Genomic DNA, 21,755 nt, shown 5'->3' on the forward strand with positions numbered 1-21,755 from the left:
ATAAGCAGAGACTTATCTTAAAAATATGCTCTTTGACAAGTTTCTCTCATATTATTTTCCTAATTATAAGGAGACTCTTATTTCTTCTTATCTCAGGCCTGAGAGTAAGCAGGAACCAGTGAAAACAGAAATGGGTCCTCCACCTTCTCCAGCGTCCACGTGCAGTGATGCGTCCTCAATTGCCAGCAGTGCTTCGATGCCATATAGTAAGTGTTATGTGTTGTGCACATTGGTCAAATAAGGTTCCCAGCAGACAGCTGTGTTTAGTTTGTTTCTGATTTAAGGCAACTTACCATGTTTTATATCTTTTTATATGTAAAATTTTGTTTCTAGTAGTTTGACTTTTTTTTTTTACACAGCTTTATTTTAAATGGAAAAATAGTATTTACAGTGTGACTATTTCTGTTGTTTTTGAGAATTACAGTTTTTAAAAATATGTAAAATTCATTGTAGTAATAAAAATTAACTGCCACTAGCTTAGAAAATTTATCCATCTTTGTTGAGACTCTTATTGTAAATCGGTTATAGCTTGGTCACAACTTTTGCTCAGAGTTTGTATAATTTATAAACCTAGACATACTGCTGCACTGTGGAATTAAAGGATTTTTTTAAAGTTCCACAAAATAAATTTTACAGTGTAGTTGATTTATGACTTAGGAAATTAAAAATTAGACTTTAATACTTATGTGATAATTTTAACAGTCTAGCAGATCTTCCTTTCAAACCTTGGTCAGATAACTCTAATTTTGAGAGTCCAAAATATGTTCCCCTGCCCCCCTTCTTTGCAGTTGTTTGTTGTAGTCATGTTAATATAGTTAGGCATTAATGGTTATAGCTGCTTTTTACTATGCATTTATTTGAAGTAGAAGTTGATCGTAAAACTCCAAATCATAAAACAGTAGTTAATGAAATTTTTATTTAGAAACCTCAATTATGTGTCCCTTTAAGGATGATTGCTTAAAATATATTTAGATGAAATCTATAAAGTCTCTTTTACATTTTCTTTTTGGTACTTACCATTTTGTTGTTGTCTAAGAACGACGACGGTCAACCCCTGCCCCAAAAGAAGAGGAAAAAGTGAACGAAGAGCAGTGGTCTCTTCGGGAAGTCGTTTTTGTGGAAGATGTTAAGAATGTTCCCGTTGGCAAGGTTTGTTCAAAATATCTAGGAATTAATTGCTAACAGAACTATAATGGTACTGGTTATCCAAGGATTTATGGTTGGCATCTGTGAGTCCTTTCTTCAAGGCCGTTTTATTTATCATCTTCAGTGGGTTCTTGAGGTGCGTGCCTGAATCTGATGCAGATCTGTCTCCTTTGTCCCTGACAGATTAAGAGATAATGCCTCTCCTTGAGAATTTATGGTAACATACTGCTTTTTAAAAAATGTTATTTTGGAATGATTTTAGATTTATAGGAAATTTGCACAGAGATACAATACTTTTTGATGCAGTCTATTCTTTGTAATTATTAGACAGTTCTAATTGAGGTCATGTTCCATAACATTTAAACTTCTTTCTTAATACCAAAAAATCTTACTACTTTCTTTTTTCCTGAAGAAGCTTTTGCCTGTAAACCATGTAAATAGAGACCATCAGATGGAATGCCATTACTTTCACCTTTCTCCTGACACATATTTAAAACATATCTATACCTGTAGAATATCTACAGAATAAATTGTAGATATTCAATAAATTGTATTGCTCATTAGTTTCTGTTAATAAAATATGATAGTATTTCATTTGTGCTTAAAGAGCAGATACACCATGCTCTGTAATTTACAAAGGCCTTTCTCATATACTCTTCCATTTGGTTCTCAAAATAGAAATGTTTATGGCCAAGATACTGTCTTCTGAGAAGATGACGCTGGCTCAAAATCAAAAGCATTAAGTAGCAGAGGTGGGACTCAAACGTCTTCCTGTGTATTGCTGACGCTCTGTGTTGATCAATATGGTAGCCACTAGGTATATATGTGGCTATTTAAATGTATTAAAATTAAATAACTTTAAAAGATCAGTTCCTCAGTCACATTAGCTCCATCTCTAGTGTTCAGTAGTCACTAATAGCTAATGGCTACCATATAGGACACTGCTGATAAAGAACATTACCGTTGTCGAGAAAGTTCTGTTGGACAGTACGGTGGCACTATAACCTAAAAAGGAGAGAAGATGGGAGGAGTTCATGGGTTATACTTAATTTTTTCAGTTGACTGCCAAACATTCACAGACTGTAATCACTGGTGATGTGGGTCAGTTTTTCTCACTTTTTCTCTAGCAAATAAGGCTTGACTGACTATAAACATCAAGAGCAAAGCTTTGGTGAGTCTGTCCAGGTTAATTTTATAACTTGGTGATCACTGAAAAAACATACTCATAAGGAATTAAATGCCTTCAATTTTAAATTAGTTCAAGGGATAGAATTTGCATATTGATTTCATTTAAGCTGTTGTTACTATTCATTGTATTTGCCTATACTTGTAGGTGCTAAAAGTGGATGGTGCCTATGTTGCTGTAAAATTTCCAGGAACATCCAGTAACACAAACTGTCAGAGCAGCTCCGGTCCAGACGCTGATCCTTCTTCTCTCCTGCAGGACTGTAGGTTACTTAGAATTGACGAACTGCAGGTAAGTAAGTGTAGAGGAGTCATTCAGTAGGTGAATATTGGGACTTACTCCTTGAGTATATTATAGAGTTTGAGAGCAGAATTCCTTTTGTGTCATGCAGGTTGTCAAAACTGGTGGAACACCAAAAGTTCCTGACTGTTTCCAAAGGACTCCTAAAAAGCTTTGTATACCTGAAAAAACAGAAATATTAGCAGTGAATGTAGATTCCAAAGGTAAAGATTTTAAAACTTTTTCAGCTAGCATATTCTATATCCTATTAATACTTGTGTAGTAAATGGGAGTAGGATAAAGTGGTTTGAGGCATTGGCCATTTTTTGTCCCCTGTGTATAACATTAGGGAATGGAATGGATCTTTGAATTGATTTACAAATGTGTCCTTAGATGTCAAAATTTGGTAGATACTCATTAGAGATTATTAAATATGTATAACACTTTTTCTTTTCATTTATGTGCTTCCAAAGGTGTGCATGCTGTTTTGAAGACTGGAAACTGGGTACGGTACTGTATCTTTGATCTTGCTACGGGAAAAGCAGAACAGGAAAATAATTTCCCTACAAGCAGCATTGCTTTCCTTGGTCAGAATGAGAGGAATGTAGCCATTTTCACTGCTGGACAGGTAGAGGCTCATTTTTGCTTTTGAAAAGTGCTGTAACAACAATGGCATTTTTGTGAAGTTTAGGATCTGGCTCTGGTTTGTTTGTTAGTACACTGTTAAAAAATTTGGAATATTCAGCACATCTTAATACTAGGTTTCTTATTTGACCATTTTTACTAACAATCTAAGTTAAAAATAAATTCAATTTTAAATTAGTTCAAGGGATAGAATTTGCATATTGATTTCACCTATTATAAAAATCAGAGATGCATTTTTTGATTAGGCATCAAACTGTATTATTTTCTTTCTGTTATATTACAGGAGTCTCCTATTATTCTTCGAGATGGAAATGGTACTATCTACCCAATGGCCAAAGATTGCATGGGAGGAATAAGGGATCCTGATTGGCTTGATCTTCCACCTATTAGTAGTCTTGGGATGGGTGTGCATTCTTTAATAAATCTTCCTGCCAATTCAACAATCAAAAAGAAAGCTGCTATTATCATCATGGCTGTAGAGGTAATTTGAGTTTTGAAGCTACTTAGCTTTTTTTAATTCAGAAGATACTGCTAAGGTCTAGGGAGACAATCTCGAATAGGTCATTCATTGCTTCTTTCTTCCCTACAAGAGCTAATAGTTTACTTTTAGGACAACAGAGGCAATGGTATAATTTAAGTGTTTGAGAGAGGCATGCACGATGTTGTGGGAGCACAGCGGGGAGAGATGTAAATCAGGTTGTGTACAGAATAGTTCTCTGAGAAAGTGATACCTGGACAGAGTTATGAATGATCAGGTAAGGGTCCTTACTGGGATGAAGGTGTGAGGTGTTATCAGAGCAACCTTCATGAATCTCATTAATATGTTGAGAGAATGGGTACATCCTTTGGATATGAAGGTAGGAATCATATAGATCAGTTAGTAGCAACTGATAAAGCTGTAGAGAGGCACTAGGGTACCTTGCGTGCTAACCTAAGGGACCTAAACTTTTCCCTGAAAGCTAGATGGAGATGGATTTTAAGCTGGTGAATACTGTAATCTGATTTTGTAAAAGGATTAACAGTGGAGGGGGGGTTTTTAGAGAGCAGTTGGTGGAGAACAGAAGTTTAGAAATCAGATAATAGATTAATGCAAAATCCAGGTTAGAAACAAAGAAAACTTGAACTCCTCTCTTCTCCTCCACTCCCGTCCCCTCTCCTCTCCCCTCCCCTCCCATTCTCTCCTCCATTCTCTTCTCTTCTCTCCTTTTCTTTTCTTTTCTTCTTTCTTCCTTTTTTTCTTTTTTTTTTTTCCCCTTTCCTTTTTGAGACAGGGTCTAGCTGTCTTGCCCAGGCTAGAGTGTGTTGGTGTCATTGTAGCTCACTGCAACCTCAAACTCCTGGGCTCGAGTGATCCATCCTGCTTCAACCTCCCAAGTTGCTGGGACTATAGGCACATGCCACCATGCCCAGCTAATTTTTCTATTTTTTTGTAGAGACAGGGTCTCACTCTTGCTCAGGCTGACCTCGAACTCCTGGCTTCAGGCAGTTGTCCTTCCTTGGCCTCCCAAAGTGCTAGGATTACAGGCATGAGCCACCATGCCCAGCCTAGATGTATTTTGTTGTGTGGACACTTGTCCCCCAGTTTTAACCTTCTCTTCCCCATAAAGTTTGGGGGAGAGGAGAGCTTATTTAGGCAGTTCTGGGGAAGGTGGCAAGTTGTTGAAATGTGATTTTCTTCTTCCTTTTGTACTCCCACATGCTTTTTCTCCCACCTTTTCTGTTGTTCCTAGAGGTAGTTAAAATGAACAGATTTGTTTTATAAAACTAAAACTTTATATTCAGTCCATTAAATAGTCCAAAACTATCATTTTCCATTCTGAAAGAAGTACAGTTGAATTTCTAGGTGTTCGTGCCGTGTTTGTCAGGTAGTTAATGATAGGTTCTATGAATACTTATCAGTACCATCGTCTTTGACAATTAAGTACATTAGTTGTCACCTTTCAGAATTGTACCTGTCATGGTTCCAGGAGAATTGAAGATTTTGGTTTTTATGTACCACAATGTAATATAACCTTGAAGAACATAAGAGGGTGAGAATAAATTTGGAATAAAATTTGTACCTTTTGCTTAACTGGTTAACAATATTAATAGGGTTCCAACTTGATAGTTATCTAACATGTAATATAAACCAGGGATTGGCAAACTATAGCCCACATGCCCAATTCAGCCACTTCCATTTGTTTATTCATTGTACATGGAACAGTTGAGTTAGTTGTGAAAGGTAAAGATATTTACTGGTCCTTTATAGAAGTTTATGCTCCCATTTCTATTCCTGTCAATTGTACACTCTGCTTAAAGGGTACCCCCAAGTTCTACTTTTGCAGACCACCTGAAATTGTCTCTACTTATTTGCAGATCCATTTGTATGTTATTGTTTTGGCCATGAGAAATTTTTGACATATGTAATGTGCTGTTCGAATTCATTGAAATTTTTTTCCCCCAATTTGTCTGAGCACAGAAACAAACCTTAATGCAACACATTCTACGCTGTGACTATGAGGCCTGTCGACAATATCTTATGAATCTTGAGCAAGCAGTTGTTTTAGAGCAGAATCTACAGATGCTACAGACATTCATCAGCCACAGATGTGATGGAAATCGAAATATTTTGCATGCTTGTGTATCAGTTTGCTTTCCAACCAGCAATAAAGAAACTAAAGAAGAAGAGGGTGAGATTAAGAGCTATAACAAAGTCTTTAAAAGGAGTTTTAGGCAGTTGCGAAAATATAATTGTTAAAGGAAAGAAAAGCAAATCACTATAAAGAATTTGTGTGTACTTTTTTACTTGGTTTTGTAAAATTTTGGAGTTTCTTTTTACTTTCTCAGAAGGTAAAAATAGGGTATGTTAACACAAGCAAATAAATTTTTCATCAGTGTGTTTTTATTGTTTTTAATAATATTCTCTATGTTATATATACAAAATGGATATGTAATACTGAATGAGTTTTACTGATTTTATAATTGCAGGTGACTTTTATTACCATGGGAATGATTTAGCAATTGAAGCCAAGTTATATTGTTGCAGCTTTTATCCCAATTCTTAGAATGTAGACAGGAAAAATCACTTAGTTGAGTTATTGGATGCTTTTGGAAAGTAAATAAGCTTTTTTGGCCATAAAGTTTTTAATTGGCTAAAGGAAGGGAGAAACTGAAAACTTAAAGTGCAACTGTGTGTGATTCATAATGTTTTTCCTTATTTTGAATTCTGCTGCTGATAATCTGGTAGCTACAGTTTTGAATAATTGTTTGCAGGTTTCTGACCTTTATATCATTATCATTGAATCACTAAAGGATTATAAGTGGTATGTGAACTAAGACTGAAATACTGATAAATGGATCTTTTTCTTTCTTGGTAGTGAAAGCTAAATTTCAGTCTATTTATTAATGACCTTCTTTTTGACCTTTAGGGGTTGAGAAATAAGACAGATAAGGAAATAAATCACATATTAAAGGTCGTAGTTCAATCTATCTTAAGTGTTTATCGTTATAAGGAGGAAAAATTAAATGGTTATCTAGTATGTGAATTAAAGCACTAAATATATAGCAGTTAGCATTTATCGGCCTGTACATACTCAATATATTAGTTATTTTTGAAATTTAAATCCATCCTAATTTTTTCTTTTATGTTTCAGAAGCAGAGCGGTCTGAAAGAAATACATTTGCAGAAAGGCTTTCTGCTGTTGAGGCCATTGCAAATGCAATATCAGTTGTTTCAAGTAATGGCCCAGGTAATCGGGCTGGATCATCAAGTAGCCGAAGGTAATGTGCTTTTTACCCGAAAAGTTTAATTGGAGGAAAAAACACCAAAGTACAGAAAACAGTGTGTCTCTTACCTGTCATATACATGAATTGGTGGGTCCTTTTTTGTTTTGTTTTGTTCCTCCCAGCTACACCTTGGGAAAAATATCTGGTAAAAACTAAATTAGAGCTTAAGTATAGAACAATAGACTCTAGGACACTTTATAAATTGGAGATAATTTACACAAGTAGTTTAAGCCTGATTCTTTGAATATGTTCTAAATGCCTCATTCTTGCTTTCTAGGAAATTATTTTCTTTAGTTGGAGAACAATTAATATAATAATAGAAAGAACCTCAATCTTTTATTTTCAGATTGTTTATTTAGGTCATTTTCTCAGATATTTTTAATTTGGGAAGAAATGAAAGGCTGGTGTGTATCATGAATATTTGGTGTTTAAATTTTCAGGCCTTCTGAGTTGTGGGATGGACAAACCTTTATAACCCATTAAAAATTGCTAGGTGTTGGACTAGATGATGAATATAAAGAATCCAGGATAGAGTTTTCTTTCTGTATGAAAAAGCACATTTATTCTAGATACAAGGAGCCAAAATTCTTGGTTACTGACAGATCATTAATGGAAGCACTGCTCGCTGTGTGCTAATGCGATAGGTTGTAAAGTCTACGTAAAATGAAGACTCTCCTTGTCTATTTTCTGTTACTTATTTATCTATCCCTTTAAAAATGCTTATTCTTCAACTGGCACCAGGAAGGCTACCAACTTGATAGCTTCCCGGGTTCAAAAACATCCTGAAGTGAGGTTTATTAAAACTATTCGTGGGTGATCAAATTATAATTTAAAACAGCACAAAAGGATTATGTAGACTATACAAAATGGAAATTATCACCAGTTTATTTATTTAGGACTATACTAGTCAGACAAAGCGTTTGGTCTAAAGTGGAAAGCAACTTAAATTCTTCATGAAGAAATTAGTGTCTGAATTATTTCAGGTATTTCATTTTCTCAGGGAAATTACAGGTACAAATCAAGTTGGACTCTGATATGCTTGGTCCAGTGCCAGTGCTGCCATCTTTTTTTCTTGTAAGGATATTTTGAAGGCAAAGACTAAAAGGAGCTTCAAGAGTGGGTGATGTGTTGCTCACAGAAATAATTTGCAGAGTAAGCTCCTTTGAGGAATTTGCCGAAGATTTCACTGCAGTGCTCTTAACCAGTTCAAACTCAGGGCTGCCGGTTGAACAGATGAAAGCACAGGAGTCTTATTATCCACGCCGGGCAGTAGGAAGTCCACAGACTCTGCTTCATTGAAGTGAAACCCTCCTCTAGCCTACAATGGATTTTCTAGGCGATGTCCCTTGATGAGTATGCAGGCTGGGATCATGAGCTGTAAGCTCAAAACTGATGCAATTTCAATATTGAATGGAATACTGTTAAATGCCTTCAGATGATGATTTGACTCAGAAGTTTTATTATGTGACTCAATAGTTCCTGAGTACAAAGGGCAGATTTAGTGGAAAGCTTGATTGATGCATCTGATTGCAGGTGTATGTACTCTAGAGATTGTTAATCTGGAAGACACATGACCTTCGCTTTTTTGTCACAGTGTTATGTTTGAACATGACTGGATTCTAAGGCTTCTGTAGCATGGATATAACGTGCTTACAAAGAGGAAATTACATCATCCTTGAATTCTTCCATATTGTCAGAAAATACGATGACTCCAGGCAAGCCTATACGAAGAAATGTCAAAACTCTGAATCTTAGCAGCCAAGGTGGTATCTCCTCAGTATTGTCCTCAGCCACTGAGGATACAGGTGAATCTTCATGAATTGTGTACAACATCTTGAAGAATAATTTTCTTTTTTTGTTTTTTTTTGTTTTTTAAGAATCTATATGAGGAGCTGGGCATTGTATTTAAAAATGTTCCCAAGACCTAATGAAGAAAAAAGGTTAAGGACAATTTAAAAAATGACAAGGAATGACCCCCTCATTTAATATTGAATTGACTACATCACAACAACAAAGTTGGGAGTTTGCAAGTTCAAGATGAGACTATGGTCTCAATTTATCTTCATTTATTCTTAATGAACTCTAAGCTAGAGGTTGGGGAATAGCCCACATATGTTTTGTTTGGCCTGTGCAATGTCATTTTTTTCTTTTTTAATTTGAATGCCTTTAGATGAGCATGTATGCCTCTAGTTTGTCACTGCTCCCTGTTTCTTACACCTGACTGCCCTTTACTCATTTATTTTACCTTTTTGATCCATTAGGCATTGAGTTTGTGACCCTGGTGTAAGCATTCTTCTTGATAAGGCCAAAGCATGCATTTATTTTCAGGTTATTGGCAATGCCTCCCAGTTATCGCTGATTTTTTTTTCTGTACGACACATTAGAATACCAAGTGTCTGTGTCGAGCTTAATTAAAATTGTATAGGAGTATCACAGTGTGAACAGTCACCATGGTGTGTGCTGTTGCTGGTAAGGATTTTGCCTTTTCCTGTGGGTGATGTCTTTGGACAGGGAAGTGACCTTGACTGAAATGATTACTGTGCCATGCTCCCTTCCATATTATAAAAACTCTTAAATTCAAATTTCTAAATTGGGAAAAAGAAGACATTGATACTATAAAAGAACTAAATATAGATATTTTTTAATAGCGAATACTATAATAGATATATTATTTGAGACATTAAATTTTACTTTGCAGAATCTTCCAGAGTGTTTTTGTTCCAAAAAGTACATCATAAATAAGCCTTATAAAATAGATGTGTTCCTGAAAGTAGCCTCTGATGTAATTATTGTGAATGCTTTTAAAAATTTCCTTATAAAATTAAAAATGTATTGATATGGAAAAACACATTTACCCTCAGATTAAATAATAATTGCAATTGAGATTCAAACATTAGTAAAACTTTTGAAATTACTTATTTTTAGATTTGTTATGCCTTCCTACTAAGGTGTTAGGTCTTTCACATCAGAATGTCATGTCTTTGGGATTGAGTCTACATGGGAGAATGAAGTCCCTGTGTGTTGCCTGGCCCTTAAACCGGAGTTTTTACTCCTTATGCACTTTAGAAGCTCTAAAATTGTGGCTAAAGGGATTTGCCTTTTGTGCTCTCTCTTAAATTATTGTTAGTTCTAAATGTATTATTTTTGTAGCTTTTGTGAGATTTTATTCAGAGGTAAAGTATAGATTTTTGTATAGGTAGTTACTGGTTCCCCTTACGAAGTCTGTATTTGTGATTATTTCTTTTTCTTTTTAGTGATGTGCATACTCGTACAGTATTTTTTTATAGCAGGAGAAAAAAATCACACCCAGACATTAATCTTAACAACACATTTACAAGCTCTAGTTTCATTCATTAATTTCATTGGGATGCAAGTTGTGCTGTTGAATTTTTTTTTTTTTTGGGTATAAAAGTAAATCTAAATTGGTCTTCGTTTTAAAACTACTTGTGTGGATATTAGCTCAATTACTTTTGAGATCATGAAAAGGGATTTAGTAGGCGAACAATATTGGTTTTGTGCTAATCAGTAGGTTTGCTGTCTATTATTAAACTAATTCTTACTGATTATAAACAGGGGACAGAAAAATTTTTTGTTTTAATGTTTAGCTGTTCATTTATCTTAACTGTATGAAAGATTATTCTCCTAATCTTACTTCACTGCAACTTTTGTTCCCTGTGCTTAAGTTTGTGTGGGAGCTTAATATAGTGGTTTAGTTCTGAATGGGCTACTAGAAGCCCACCAGTTTCATTTCTGTCCCTCAGTGACTTATTCTGTGATTCCAGAATTGGCATTTGTACTTCATATCCCTTGCCTGGAGTGTTTCCTTTGTAGAACATACTTTGATTTCAGATGAGAAGTTCTGTACACCTTTTCGTTATGTTTAGACATGGTAGTGAACACTGATTTTGTCCATGTTCTTTTAGTTTGAGATTACGGGAAATGATGAGACGTTCGTTGAGAGCAGCCGGTTTGGGTAGACATGAAGCTGGAGCTTCATCCAGTGACCACCAGGATCCAGTTTCACCCCCTATAGCTCCCCCTAGTTGGGTTCCTGACCCTCCTGCGATGGATCCTGGTAAGATCTATTGTTTTATTTAGTATTTAACAAAAAGATGAAGTCATGGGAAAAGAAATTGAACATTTTAATGGGATATTTAGAAATTTGAAATACTTGAAAGCATGATGAGTATTATAACTAATTTTGTTATAAAATTTGATCTAAGGGGTTTGTATTTTAAAAATCAAAGTTCTAGAAACTCTTGTCAGGTACCTCTCTTTTAGTGAAATATTTATTTCCATACTGATCAGAAGCTAGATAGTTCCTTTATTAGTCAAGATAAGTTGATAATTTGCCTAGTGGATTCCTTCTCTTATAGTTTGGAAAAGAAATTTCCACTTAAACCTCTGTTGAGTTTGATTTTCGGCTTGCAGAGAAAAGCCTTAAGGCCACTTAAGAGAATGTGTTAGGAATATGTTGCCTTTAATGATGTACATCCTGCTGTTCTGTTTACTGAAAGATGGTGACATTGATTTTATCCTGGCCCCCGCTGTGGGATCTCTTACCACAGCAGCAACTGGCACTGGTCAAGGACCAAGCACCTCTACTATCCCAGGTAAGAATCTGTACTGTTTTGTCTGCCTAGGCATTTGGAAGAAAAGAGGGACATACTTTGGATATAGGGTTCTACAGATCCACATTTTATCTCAAGGAGACTTTTTTTTCTTGAAAAACATCTAATTCTCTGAATTACTTTCTGTATGTCATTGAAAATGTGTGGTGTATATATACATATATTTAAAAATCAGTTGAGATTTGTAAAATGTGTTAATGTGTTTAAATTCTTTGTAATGAAGTTAACTTATTTATTACTAATGCTAGAATATTGTTTTGGTGGTTAATGCATGCCTGATATATTATGCCAGAATGTTCTTTTACTGTCTTGTTTACTCTTGTTTTGGTACCAAATGGATCTGCTTAATTACAGGTCCTTCCACAGAACCATCTGTAGTAGAATCCAAGGATCGAAAGGCGAATGCTCATTTTATATTAAAATTGTTATGTGACAGTGTGGTTCTACAGCCCTATCTACGAGAACTCCTTTCTGCCAAGTAAGAAGATTGAATGTACTTCTCATATGAAGATATAGCTTAGCTTAACTTTTACTGTTGAGGTTGATATACTCGCAACATAAGGACAATTACGTGAATTTAAAAGAATTTATCGGAATCAAACATTATATTCCCTTTGCTACTAAGCTCTCTCGAGTGAGAGGCCTTCTCAATATCACATAGTGTACACTAAATGAATCCAAAGTGACTTTTATGTTAGCTTGATCAGGGAGTATATTTATATGTTTAAAACATCACAGAATAGTCATTGTGACTGAAACAAAATTTAGTTTTGTTTTTCATCACGAATATTTATTTTATAATCTGAAAGTAATTAGTAATTAATTTTTTTTTTTTTGGAGGCAGAGTCTCGCTCTGTTACCCGGGCTAGAGTGCTGTGGCATCATTGTAGGTCACAGCAACCTTAAACTCCTGGGCTCAAGCGATCCTTCTGCCTCAGCCTCCCAAGTAGCTGGGACTACAGGCATGCGCCACCATGCCCGGCTAACTTTTTCTATATATTTTTAGTTGTCCAGCCAATTTCTTTCTATTTTTAGTAGAGATAGGATCTCGCTCTTTCTCAGGCTGGTCTCGAACTCCTGAGCTCAAATGATCCTCCCGCCTCGGCCTGCCAGAGTGCTAGGATTACAGGCATGAGCCACCACGCCTGGCCAGTAATTAATATTTTTATGTACACTTTTTCTCATTTTAGGGATGCAAGAGGGATGACCCCATTTATGTCAGCTGTAAGTGGCCGAGCTTATCCTGCTGCAATTACTATCTTAGAAACAGCTCAGAAAATTGCAAAAGGTAATTTATTTCAGGTCTTAAATGATTTACTTATTTTTCATTTTGAATAGATTCTCTTCTGTACACGTCATAATTATTCAGCCCTAATTTTTGTATATGTAAAGGATATAATTGATTGGAAATTATCAAGATAATCTTGTGTGTGTAAAATTCATGTGAACTTTTCTCTATATTGTATCTTCTGACTTACCATCAAAACCCAACTGGTATAAATTTCTTAACTTTTAAAAGAATATTCCATAATGGGAAGTGTAAAATGTTTTGAAAATAAAGGTAGATTACTGATAGAACATGTCAGTGCTTGATTGGCGATAGTGGTAAAAGTTTGTAGAAATAATAGGGGATGTCTTTATTGTCGTCACTTCTGACTTGGAGTTCCTGCTTAACAAAAAGCATTAAGGAGCATCAGTTCCTGCCATCCAGCTTTTAAAAGATTAAAGTAGTTATCTTTTTAAAACACTGATGATAAATAATTTATGAGATGGTCTATAATTTGCTGAATAGAGCTGGGACTTCAGTCTTAACTGCCTGATACAGAGCTAAGGATTCAGATGGCTGATGTATAGTGTGTTTTTGTTATCATATGTGGTTGTGATATAATTATGCTTTGCTGTACTTTGTACCAAAATTGGTTGGATTTCCTTTACACTGACTTTGTGTATCAATATTTAAAGTAATACGCACTTTCTGATTTGTAGTGTACATGTATTAAGGCTTTCCCATATAAAGAAAATATAAGGTGACTAATTAAGTCCTTTCCTGAGATCAACTACGATATTCTTAATCTTTTTAGCTGAGGTATCCACAAGTGAAAAAGAGGAAGATGTATTTATGGGAATGGTTTGCCCATCAGGTACCAACCCTGATGACTCTCCTCTGTATGTCTTATGTTGTAATGATACCTGCAGTTTCACATGGACTGGAGCAGAGCACATTAACCAAGTGAGTATTTTATATTTCTCTGTATTTATGTTACCTTCATGTTTTCTTTTTTTCCTATGACCATCACTAGACTTAAGAGTTTTTCAGTTTTGGAATTGTAAGTCTGATATATTTTTTTTCTGCTTGAGTTGTAAAATTCTCCAAGGAAAATTAATTTTGATTTAATTACTAAATAAATGAAGCAAAAGAGCTGATTGCTGAATTAAATATGGGATATTATAAAAATTAGAAATCTTTACTGTGTAGCATAATCTGATCCACAACTCTTGCTATAGATTTTATAATTGTAATACCTTTTGGGAGATGATACAAATTATTTTTATCCTCCTGATAATATTTGGTTTCCATTTGTATAATATTGTAGACTGTATATTCATTGTACCCTTTTATAACTCCTTGTTTTCCAGAGCACATTTTATTCTCATATTGATAATTGAATTGTTTTAGAAAATACAAGAAAGAATTATTATGATGAGATATATGCATACTTATAATTATTCTTTTAAAAGTACACTCTTAATTTCAGGATATTTTTGAATGTCGAACTTGTGGCTTGCTGGAGTCACTGTGTTGTTGTACGGAATGTGCAAGGGTTTGTCATAAAGGTCATGACTGCAAGTGAGTATAATTCTAGTTTTCTTTAGTTTAATGTTATAAACTGTTTAGATTTATGTTGCTTTTTGGAAGTAATCTATACTAAGCCATGTTTTAATTTTTGCATAATTCAGAAAGCACGCGGTTAAATTTGTGTTTTTAAGTCAGGTTATGTATAAAATTGTGGTTCTTGATTTAGAATGTACTGTTGAAATGTTTGTTTTTTGCTGGTTCTAACATCCCTCCTTAAATAAAAGTAGGACAATGTGCTAAGAAATATGTGATCATACATTATGACTAGGATCAGATTAGTCTTAGGAGAAACATATCTACAGAATCTTTTTGTCTTCTGCAACCAATGTCTTAGGACCCCTATAGTAGGGCCTACCAGAAGAAAATTGCCATAGGGACTAAGCCAATCATGGTAAATATTTGGACTATGCCATATTTACTTATTAAATTTTCTTTTTTTTGAGACAGTCTCACACTGTTGCCTGGGCTAGAGTGCCGTGGCATTGGCCTAGCTCATAGCATCCTCAAACTCCTGGGCTCAAGCAATCCTACTGCCTCAGCCTCCCGGGTAGCTAGAACTACAGGCATGTGCCACCATGCCCAGCTAATTTTTTATATATATATATATTTTTTTTAGTTGTCTAGCTTATTTCTTTCTATTTTTTTTTTTAGTAGAGACGGAGTCTTGCTCTTGCTCAGGCTGGTCTATTTCTTAAATTAAATGCACTAATCTTTCATTTAGCAATAGAGTTACCACAGTTAGCTTTATTAGTTTTTACAGACCTAAGAAGCAGTAAAATACCCTGGCATTAATATCTATAGTGCCTCAGGATTATCAATAGGGACATCATCTATAAATGGCTACAGATGTGTAGATATTATAAGTAATAGAGGCTTGTAAAAACCATCTATTCTACCTTAAAATAAGTAATTATTAAATATATACGATATGCGTAAAATTTTAATAGATATTGCATTGATGCTTATTTATCATTTTTTGTTAAAAGAATTGTCTCATTTTTGTCTTATTTTAAGCATCTAAAAATGTGGTAGTCTGTATACTATTAATTGTTTACTAAGTGTACTTATTGCACTAGATGCTCTAGCATCATGGTGAATAAGACAGCCTCTGTCCTGACAGAGGACATAAGCAAGAAATATTTACCCCTTTAAGGGTTACAGGGTTTTTTAGATGTATGTAGGAAGACCACTTGAACTGGACTGGGGCTGTGGGGAATTAGGGAAGACATTCCAGATGTGACTATACCCAAGTCATTACAGGGTACCTCTTCTCACAGGAATTTTATGTTGCTTTATAGACTTCATATCACTAAGTAATCCTTGTTATGTGAGCTTTAATAATTACATTTTCCATTTAGTAATTAACAAGTATTCTATTTGGTTTCAATGAATTATGCCTCCATAATGTCAATATGTAAACCTTTGTATATTTTTTGAAATTTCAGTTTTTGTACTTATGTATGAATTCTTTATAGACTCAAACGAACGTCACCAACAGCCTACTGTGATTGTTGGGAGAAATGTAAATGTAAAACTTTAATTGCTGGACAGAAATCTGCTCGTCTTGATCTACTTTATCGCCTGCTCACTGCTACTAATTTGGTCACTCTGCCAAATAGCAGGCAAGTAGGATTTTGAGGATGTAAAATAAGTTAAACTGAAAGAGCACAACACTTCTGAGTAGCCTTTCCCCCTGCTCACAGCAGCCTTCTGTTTTGCAGGGGAGAGCACCTCTTACTGTTTTTAGTACAGACAGTTGCAAGGCAAACAGTGGAGCATTGCCAGTATAGGCCACCTCGAATCAGGGAGGATCGTAACCGAAAGACAGCCAATCCTGAAGGTGAGTAAACTCGACATTTATGACATTTATGAAAAGCGGTATGCTTTATTTATGTCTTACTCACCGTTTCTTTTTCATTTTAGATTCAGATATGCCCGATCATGATTTAGAGCCTCCAAGATTTGCCCAGCTTGCATTGGAGCGTGTCCTACAGGACTGGAATGCCTTGAAATCTATGATTATGTTTGGGTCACAGGAGAATAAAGACCCGTATGTAGTCATTAAAACATTTTTAGATTTATGTATTTCCCGTGTTAGTATAGGCTTTTTACAGTGTATTCTGTCTTGCCTCTCCCCTCAAGTCTTAGTGCCAGCAGCAGGATAGGCCATCTTTTGCCAGAAGAGCAAGTATACCTCAATCAACAAAGTGGCACAATTCGCCTGGACTGTTTCACTCATTGCCTTATAGTCAAGTGTACAGCAGATATTTTGGTAAGTTCTTTGAATGTTTATTACAAGTACATGAAAAGTATGTGTTTCAAGTACACTTTTTTGCTGTGAAATTAAAAAGAATTTAAACCATAAGACCCGATGCTGGTGAGGTTATGGTAAAAAGAACATACTCAGACACTGATATCATGGCATTGCATTTGTTCCTCTCTTTGGAAAACAACTTAGCAGTGTTAAGTACCATAAAAATACCAGTTTCCTAAGAACCTGTCATAAAGAAATAATTTACAATATTAGAAAGATAAAATCATGTCCCAGAATAATGAAAAATTAAAAAATAGAAGTACTTTATGTACCCAATAATAGTGGACTGTTGAATCAAATTACAGCCCACCACTTACTAAAATATAATCAATATAAAAATAAAGGTTATTGTGAGCAGCATTTAAAAAAAAAACAGACCATGAAATTGGGTGTTCTCTGTAATTAATAACTGTATATATGATAAACCATGCATAGAAAAGAGACTAGCAAATAATGGTTCAGCAAGAGATGGGATTTTGAATTTATTAACATAAATATTTAAATCTACTTTCCTGTTTTGGTAAGTACTCTATAGGGAGTAAAATATATCAATATATTTGATATTATCTTCTAAGTATTAATCGATATATATAGGACTGTGGGACAAACACAAAATAAGAAATCTTGCATTTGGGACCCACTATATGTCAAGCAGAGTGGTGGGTATATCGAATAAATTAATCATTGACCTTGTAAATGTTTTGAGATTTTATTATGAAATGTTAATATTGAAAACTGTTAGAACGTTTGATTTTATGAATGTCTGAACATCTCGTGAAATATTTTAACATTAATAGAGTGATTACAATTTTTAAAAGCTTTTAGATACTCTGCTAGGTACACTAGTGAAAGAACTCCAAAACAAATATACACCTGGACGTAGAGAAGAAGCTATTGCTGTGACAATGAGGTTTCTACGTTCAGTAGCAAGAGTTTTTGTCATTCTTAGTGTGGAAATGGCTTCATCCAAAAAGAAAAAGTAAGACATCCTTTTTGATTTTACTTTGATATCATTTTTCACAGTTTTTTTGAGATACTAATGATATTATATATATGAAAAGATTCCTATATTTTCCTTTTTGCTCTAGCAACTTTATTCCACAACCAATTGGAAAATGCAAGCGTGTATTCCAAGCACTACTACCTTATGCTGTAGAAGAATTGTGCAACGTAGCAGAATCATTGATTGTTCCTGTCAGAATGGGGATTGCTCGCCCGACTGCGCCGTTTACTCTGGCTAGTACTAGCATAGATGCTATGCAGGGCAGTGAAGAATTATTTTCAGTGGAACCACTGCCACCACGACCATCATCTGATCAGTCTAGCAGGTAAATTCCTAGCTGGTAAAAGATTCTGTCTGATTAATTTTTTCTGTGGAAATGTCATCTTTGCCTTACTAAATCCTTTGCATAAGCACTCAAGTGGTATAAATGATAATTATTTTAACAAATGGTACAGATTTTTTACTTTGGAACATGTGAAAACACTTTAAAAATTAAACTGCCTGCACCTCTATATGTAATAGACATATAGCTGTGGTTTTCTTCGTTTTGGAAAGGTACTTTTTATTATGTTAATGAAGTAATTCAGGAAGAAAGTTTACTTTAGACTCCTATGAAAAGACCTATAACTTTCTCTGTGTCCAAAGGCTTGGGCTGGGGAGCAACTTGTTTATGTAAATAACAACCAGAATTCTGGAATTTTAAAATATTTTCTGCAGCTGTATTATCAAGGATAGGGTTAAAACAACTCCATCGTAAATGTTTCTAATTATGAGATTATTCTTATATCTCATTTGTCTTTTCTATTTGTTTGAGAGTTTCCCTAACTGGACTGTAAACTTGTTGAGACAGAATGTTTAGAAACTAAAACTTTCTGGTATCCTTTAGCACAGCACTTCTCAAACTTTAATATGCAAGTGAATCACTCAGAGATCTTATTAAAATACAGATGCTCATTCTAGAGGTCTGGGGATGGGGCCTAAGACTTGGTGTTTCTTATAAGTTCTCAGGTGATGCCAGTGCTGCTGGTTTATGGGCTGTGCTTTTGAGTCACAGTGTTCTAGAAATCTTTGGCAAATAATGGTTTATTTTATTTAGTTTTCTCACATCTCATTTTTTTGTTACTTTGTGTAGGTGTAATGATATTTTAATAAAGATCTTAAGGACCTAATGACCCTTCTTCCCTTTTTTGGAAAACATCTATGTGAAAAGGATGGCCTGCTTTATTATTTGGGACAGTTCCTAAGACTTCATCCTTGGGTTTCATATCCATATGCCAGTATATGTGTCCCAGCTCCCATCCCTTATTGTGAGGTCTCCCTTTAAATCTAAATCCAGGTTTGTCTGGCATAGCTCTCCCATAGTAACCTTAACACTGGTATACCTCCAGGATTTGCTGAAAATTGTAAATCAATTTTGTGTATCTTCAGACTGGTTAAATCTACCCCATTAATTTCAAATGGTTGGCTGGTGAAATCTGCTTGGACCCCGTATGATACTCCTGATCCTGACCCTGTGAGAAACTTAATTACTGAAGTGGTATTACCTTTTGAATTCTTAGTACCCTTCCCTTATCTTTGTTCCAGAACATAAAAATTATTATCGTTGAACAGAGTTTGGGATCATCTCTCTAAAGACTCCCAATGAGCCTATTCCTACTAAGTTTCAAGATTTTGTGTCATCTTGTACTGCTTCTTAGCCTCATTATTAAACACTCCTAACCTCTCCTCTTTTTATGCCATTCCCCTTGCTTGATTCTTGGGCCAACCTCTTAAATCTTCCCAGAAGGAGATCTCATCTGATAATCGAGAAATAGTGCTAAATGTTTCTATAGCTATCAATATAACATAGAAGTCTTTTATTATAATATAATCATTCTTTCCCATAAGGATCTATTTTGACTAGTGTTTACAGTTCCCTTCACCTCTTCAGAACTCTTATGTCTTTATTAATTAATCTGTTTCTACTCTATTTCCATGACTCTCATATACAAATAACTAATAGTTACTGAAGTTTTAGCATATACTGGGAACTTTCTTAAGCATTGTAGATGCATTACCTGTTTTCATCTTACCAATAACTCATAGATAATCACTATCACCCTATTATCCTGACTTTTTTTTTTTGAGACAAAGTCTTGCTCTGTCGCCCGGGCTAGAGTGCCGTGGCGTCAGCCTAGTTCACAGCAACCTCAAACTCCTAGGCTCAAGCAGTCCCGATCCCGGGATCCTCAGCTTCCCAAGTAGCTGCAACTACAGGTGCACACCACCACACCTGGCTGATTTTTTCTATTTTTACCAGAGATGGTCTCGCTCTTGCTCAGGTTGGTGTCAAACTCCTGAGCTCAAGCTATTCTCCTGCCTTGGCCTCCCAGAGTACGAGGATTACAGGCGTGAGCAACCACACCCAGCCCATCCTGATTTTTAAAATGAGGAAACTAAGGATTAGAGAGGTCAGGTAACTTGTCTGATGTTACACAGATATTTAATTTTTAGAGGTGGAACTCCAATCTAAACAGATAATCCCTTTTTTCCTATACTCCTGAATAGTAGGTGGCAGAATAGAGAAAGAAGCTGCTGCTCGGTGCTTGATGATAGTGTTGAGCCACTGGGTTAACTAACACTGAAGCCCACCCTACCTCATAGTGCAAGCTGTAGTCCTGAACTCTCTAGAGTGAAGGCTTGTAGTTAGCAGTTCTCTGAAGAGACCTTTTTCCTTATCCCATCCAGCCATGGCTGAGATGGGCAAGTCTCCTGGGATGTGATTTTTTTTTTTTCTATTTCACTCCTTAATGGTGTTGCCCTTTCAAGATTTATGTTTGGCTTTACATATATGAGGGGGACAGAAGAGGAGATTGCTATGATGACTTCTTCCTACCTAGCTTAGACTCCAACCTAGGAAATCCATGGCTCCTTGAAACCCTTCCAGCCCAAGAGATACCAGCAGATAGATACCTTTGGAGTAAATGGTAGCACTATTCCTCTCCAAGCTTAGAAAGCATGACTGCTTCTTCTTTTTATTTTATTTTTTAAATTTTATCTAGCATATGTAAGTATTTTATACCAAGAGGAATTTCTCTGCACAATTAGTCTGCCAAATTGCTAGAAAGAAATAGGAGTCCCCAAAATTTAGAAGTGTTTTAACTGTGCCTTTCAGAGTAGGTTTCTGGACTATGGTGCTTCATTGTGCCAGCAAATCAGGGGAGAGAAAAGTTGAAACTTCATTTCTAAATGGGGAGTTATGCAGGTTTAATATCCCTAATTTGAAAATCCAAAATCTGAAATGCTTCAGAATCTGAAACTTTTTGAGCACCAACGTGATACTCAAAGGAAATGTTCATTGGAGCATTTTGGATTTTTGGATTGGGGAATCCTCAACTGGTAATTTTATATAATGCAAATATTCCAAAATCCAGAAAAATCTGAGACCCAAACACTTTTGGATCAGGGATACTCAACCTGTAATATGTTTTGTGTATTGCAGTATTATACTAAGTGGGTAACTTCTTAAAGTAGCTACTTTGAGGGGACCGTAATTCTTTTTTTTTTTTTTTTTTTGAGACCAAGTCTCACTGTGTTGCCCGGCCTAGAGTGCCGTGGCGTCATCCTAGCTCACAGCAACCTCAAACTCCTGGGCTCAAGCGATCCTTCTGCCTCAGCCTCCGAGTAGCTGGGACTACAGGCCGGCTAATTTTTTCTATATATTTTTAGTTGTCCGATTAATTTCTTTCTATTTTTAGTAGAGACGGGGTCTCCCTCTTGCTCAGGCTGGTCTCGAGCTCCTGAGCTCAAACAATCAGCCCGCCTCGGCCTCCGAAAGTGCTAGTATTACGGGTGTGAGCCACCGCGCCCGACCGGGACTGTAATTCTTGTGGATGTTTGTTCCAGGATTTTTTTTTAAAAAAGAAATAGTTACTAGTCATACAGTGTTG

At 35.5% G+C, this 21,755-nt stretch overlaps 1 protein-coding gene across 1 annotated transcript in view; it reads left to right on the forward strand.

The window, feature by feature from the left end:
• UBR5 (ubiquitin protein ligase E3 component n-recognin 5) overlaps window positions 1-21,755 on the forward strand; it is a 127,652-nt gene that overhangs the window by 72,690 nt on the left and 33,207 nt on the right. Inside the window, exons 15-34 of the mRNA XM_012643624.1 lie at window positions 97-206; window positions 1,037-1,149; window positions 2,480-2,623; window positions 2,724-2,835; window positions 3,085-3,239; window positions 3,540-3,737; window positions 5,715-5,925; window positions 6,889-7,015; window positions 10,945-11,096; window positions 11,539-11,634; window positions 12,007-12,130; window positions 12,843-12,940; window positions 13,734-13,882; window positions 14,409-14,500; window positions 15,985-16,131; window positions 16,231-16,349; window positions 16,433-16,559; window positions 16,652-16,781; window positions 17,642-17,802; window positions 17,912-18,151. Coding sequence (XP_012499078.1) covers window positions 97-206; window positions 1,037-1,149; window positions 2,480-2,623; window positions 2,724-2,835; window positions 3,085-3,239; window positions 3,540-3,737; window positions 5,715-5,925; window positions 6,889-7,015; window positions 10,945-11,096; window positions 11,539-11,634; window positions 12,007-12,130; window positions 12,843-12,940; window positions 13,734-13,882; window positions 14,409-14,500; window positions 15,985-16,131; window positions 16,231-16,349; window positions 16,433-16,559; window positions 16,652-16,781; window positions 17,642-17,802; window positions 17,912-18,151 — 2,805 coding nt within the window. The remainder of the gene's footprint in view (window positions 1-96; window positions 207-1,036; window positions 1,150-2,479; window positions 2,624-2,723; window positions 2,836-3,084; window positions 3,240-3,539; window positions 3,738-5,714; window positions 5,926-6,888; window positions 7,016-10,944; window positions 11,097-11,538; window positions 11,635-12,006; window positions 12,131-12,842; window positions 12,941-13,733; window positions 13,883-14,408; window positions 14,501-15,984; window positions 16,132-16,230; window positions 16,350-16,432; window positions 16,560-16,651; window positions 16,782-17,641; window positions 17,803-17,911; window positions 18,152-21,755) is intronic.

Source organism: Propithecus coquereli, unplaced genomic scaffold (genome assembly GCF_000956105.1).
Source record: "Propithecus coquereli isolate 6110/MARCELLA unplaced genomic scaffold, Pcoq_1.0 Scaffold2, whole genome shotgun sequence".
In the NCBI taxonomy this organism is placed as follows: domain Eukaryota; kingdom Metazoa; phylum Chordata; class Mammalia; order Primates; family Indriidae; genus Propithecus; species Propithecus coquereli.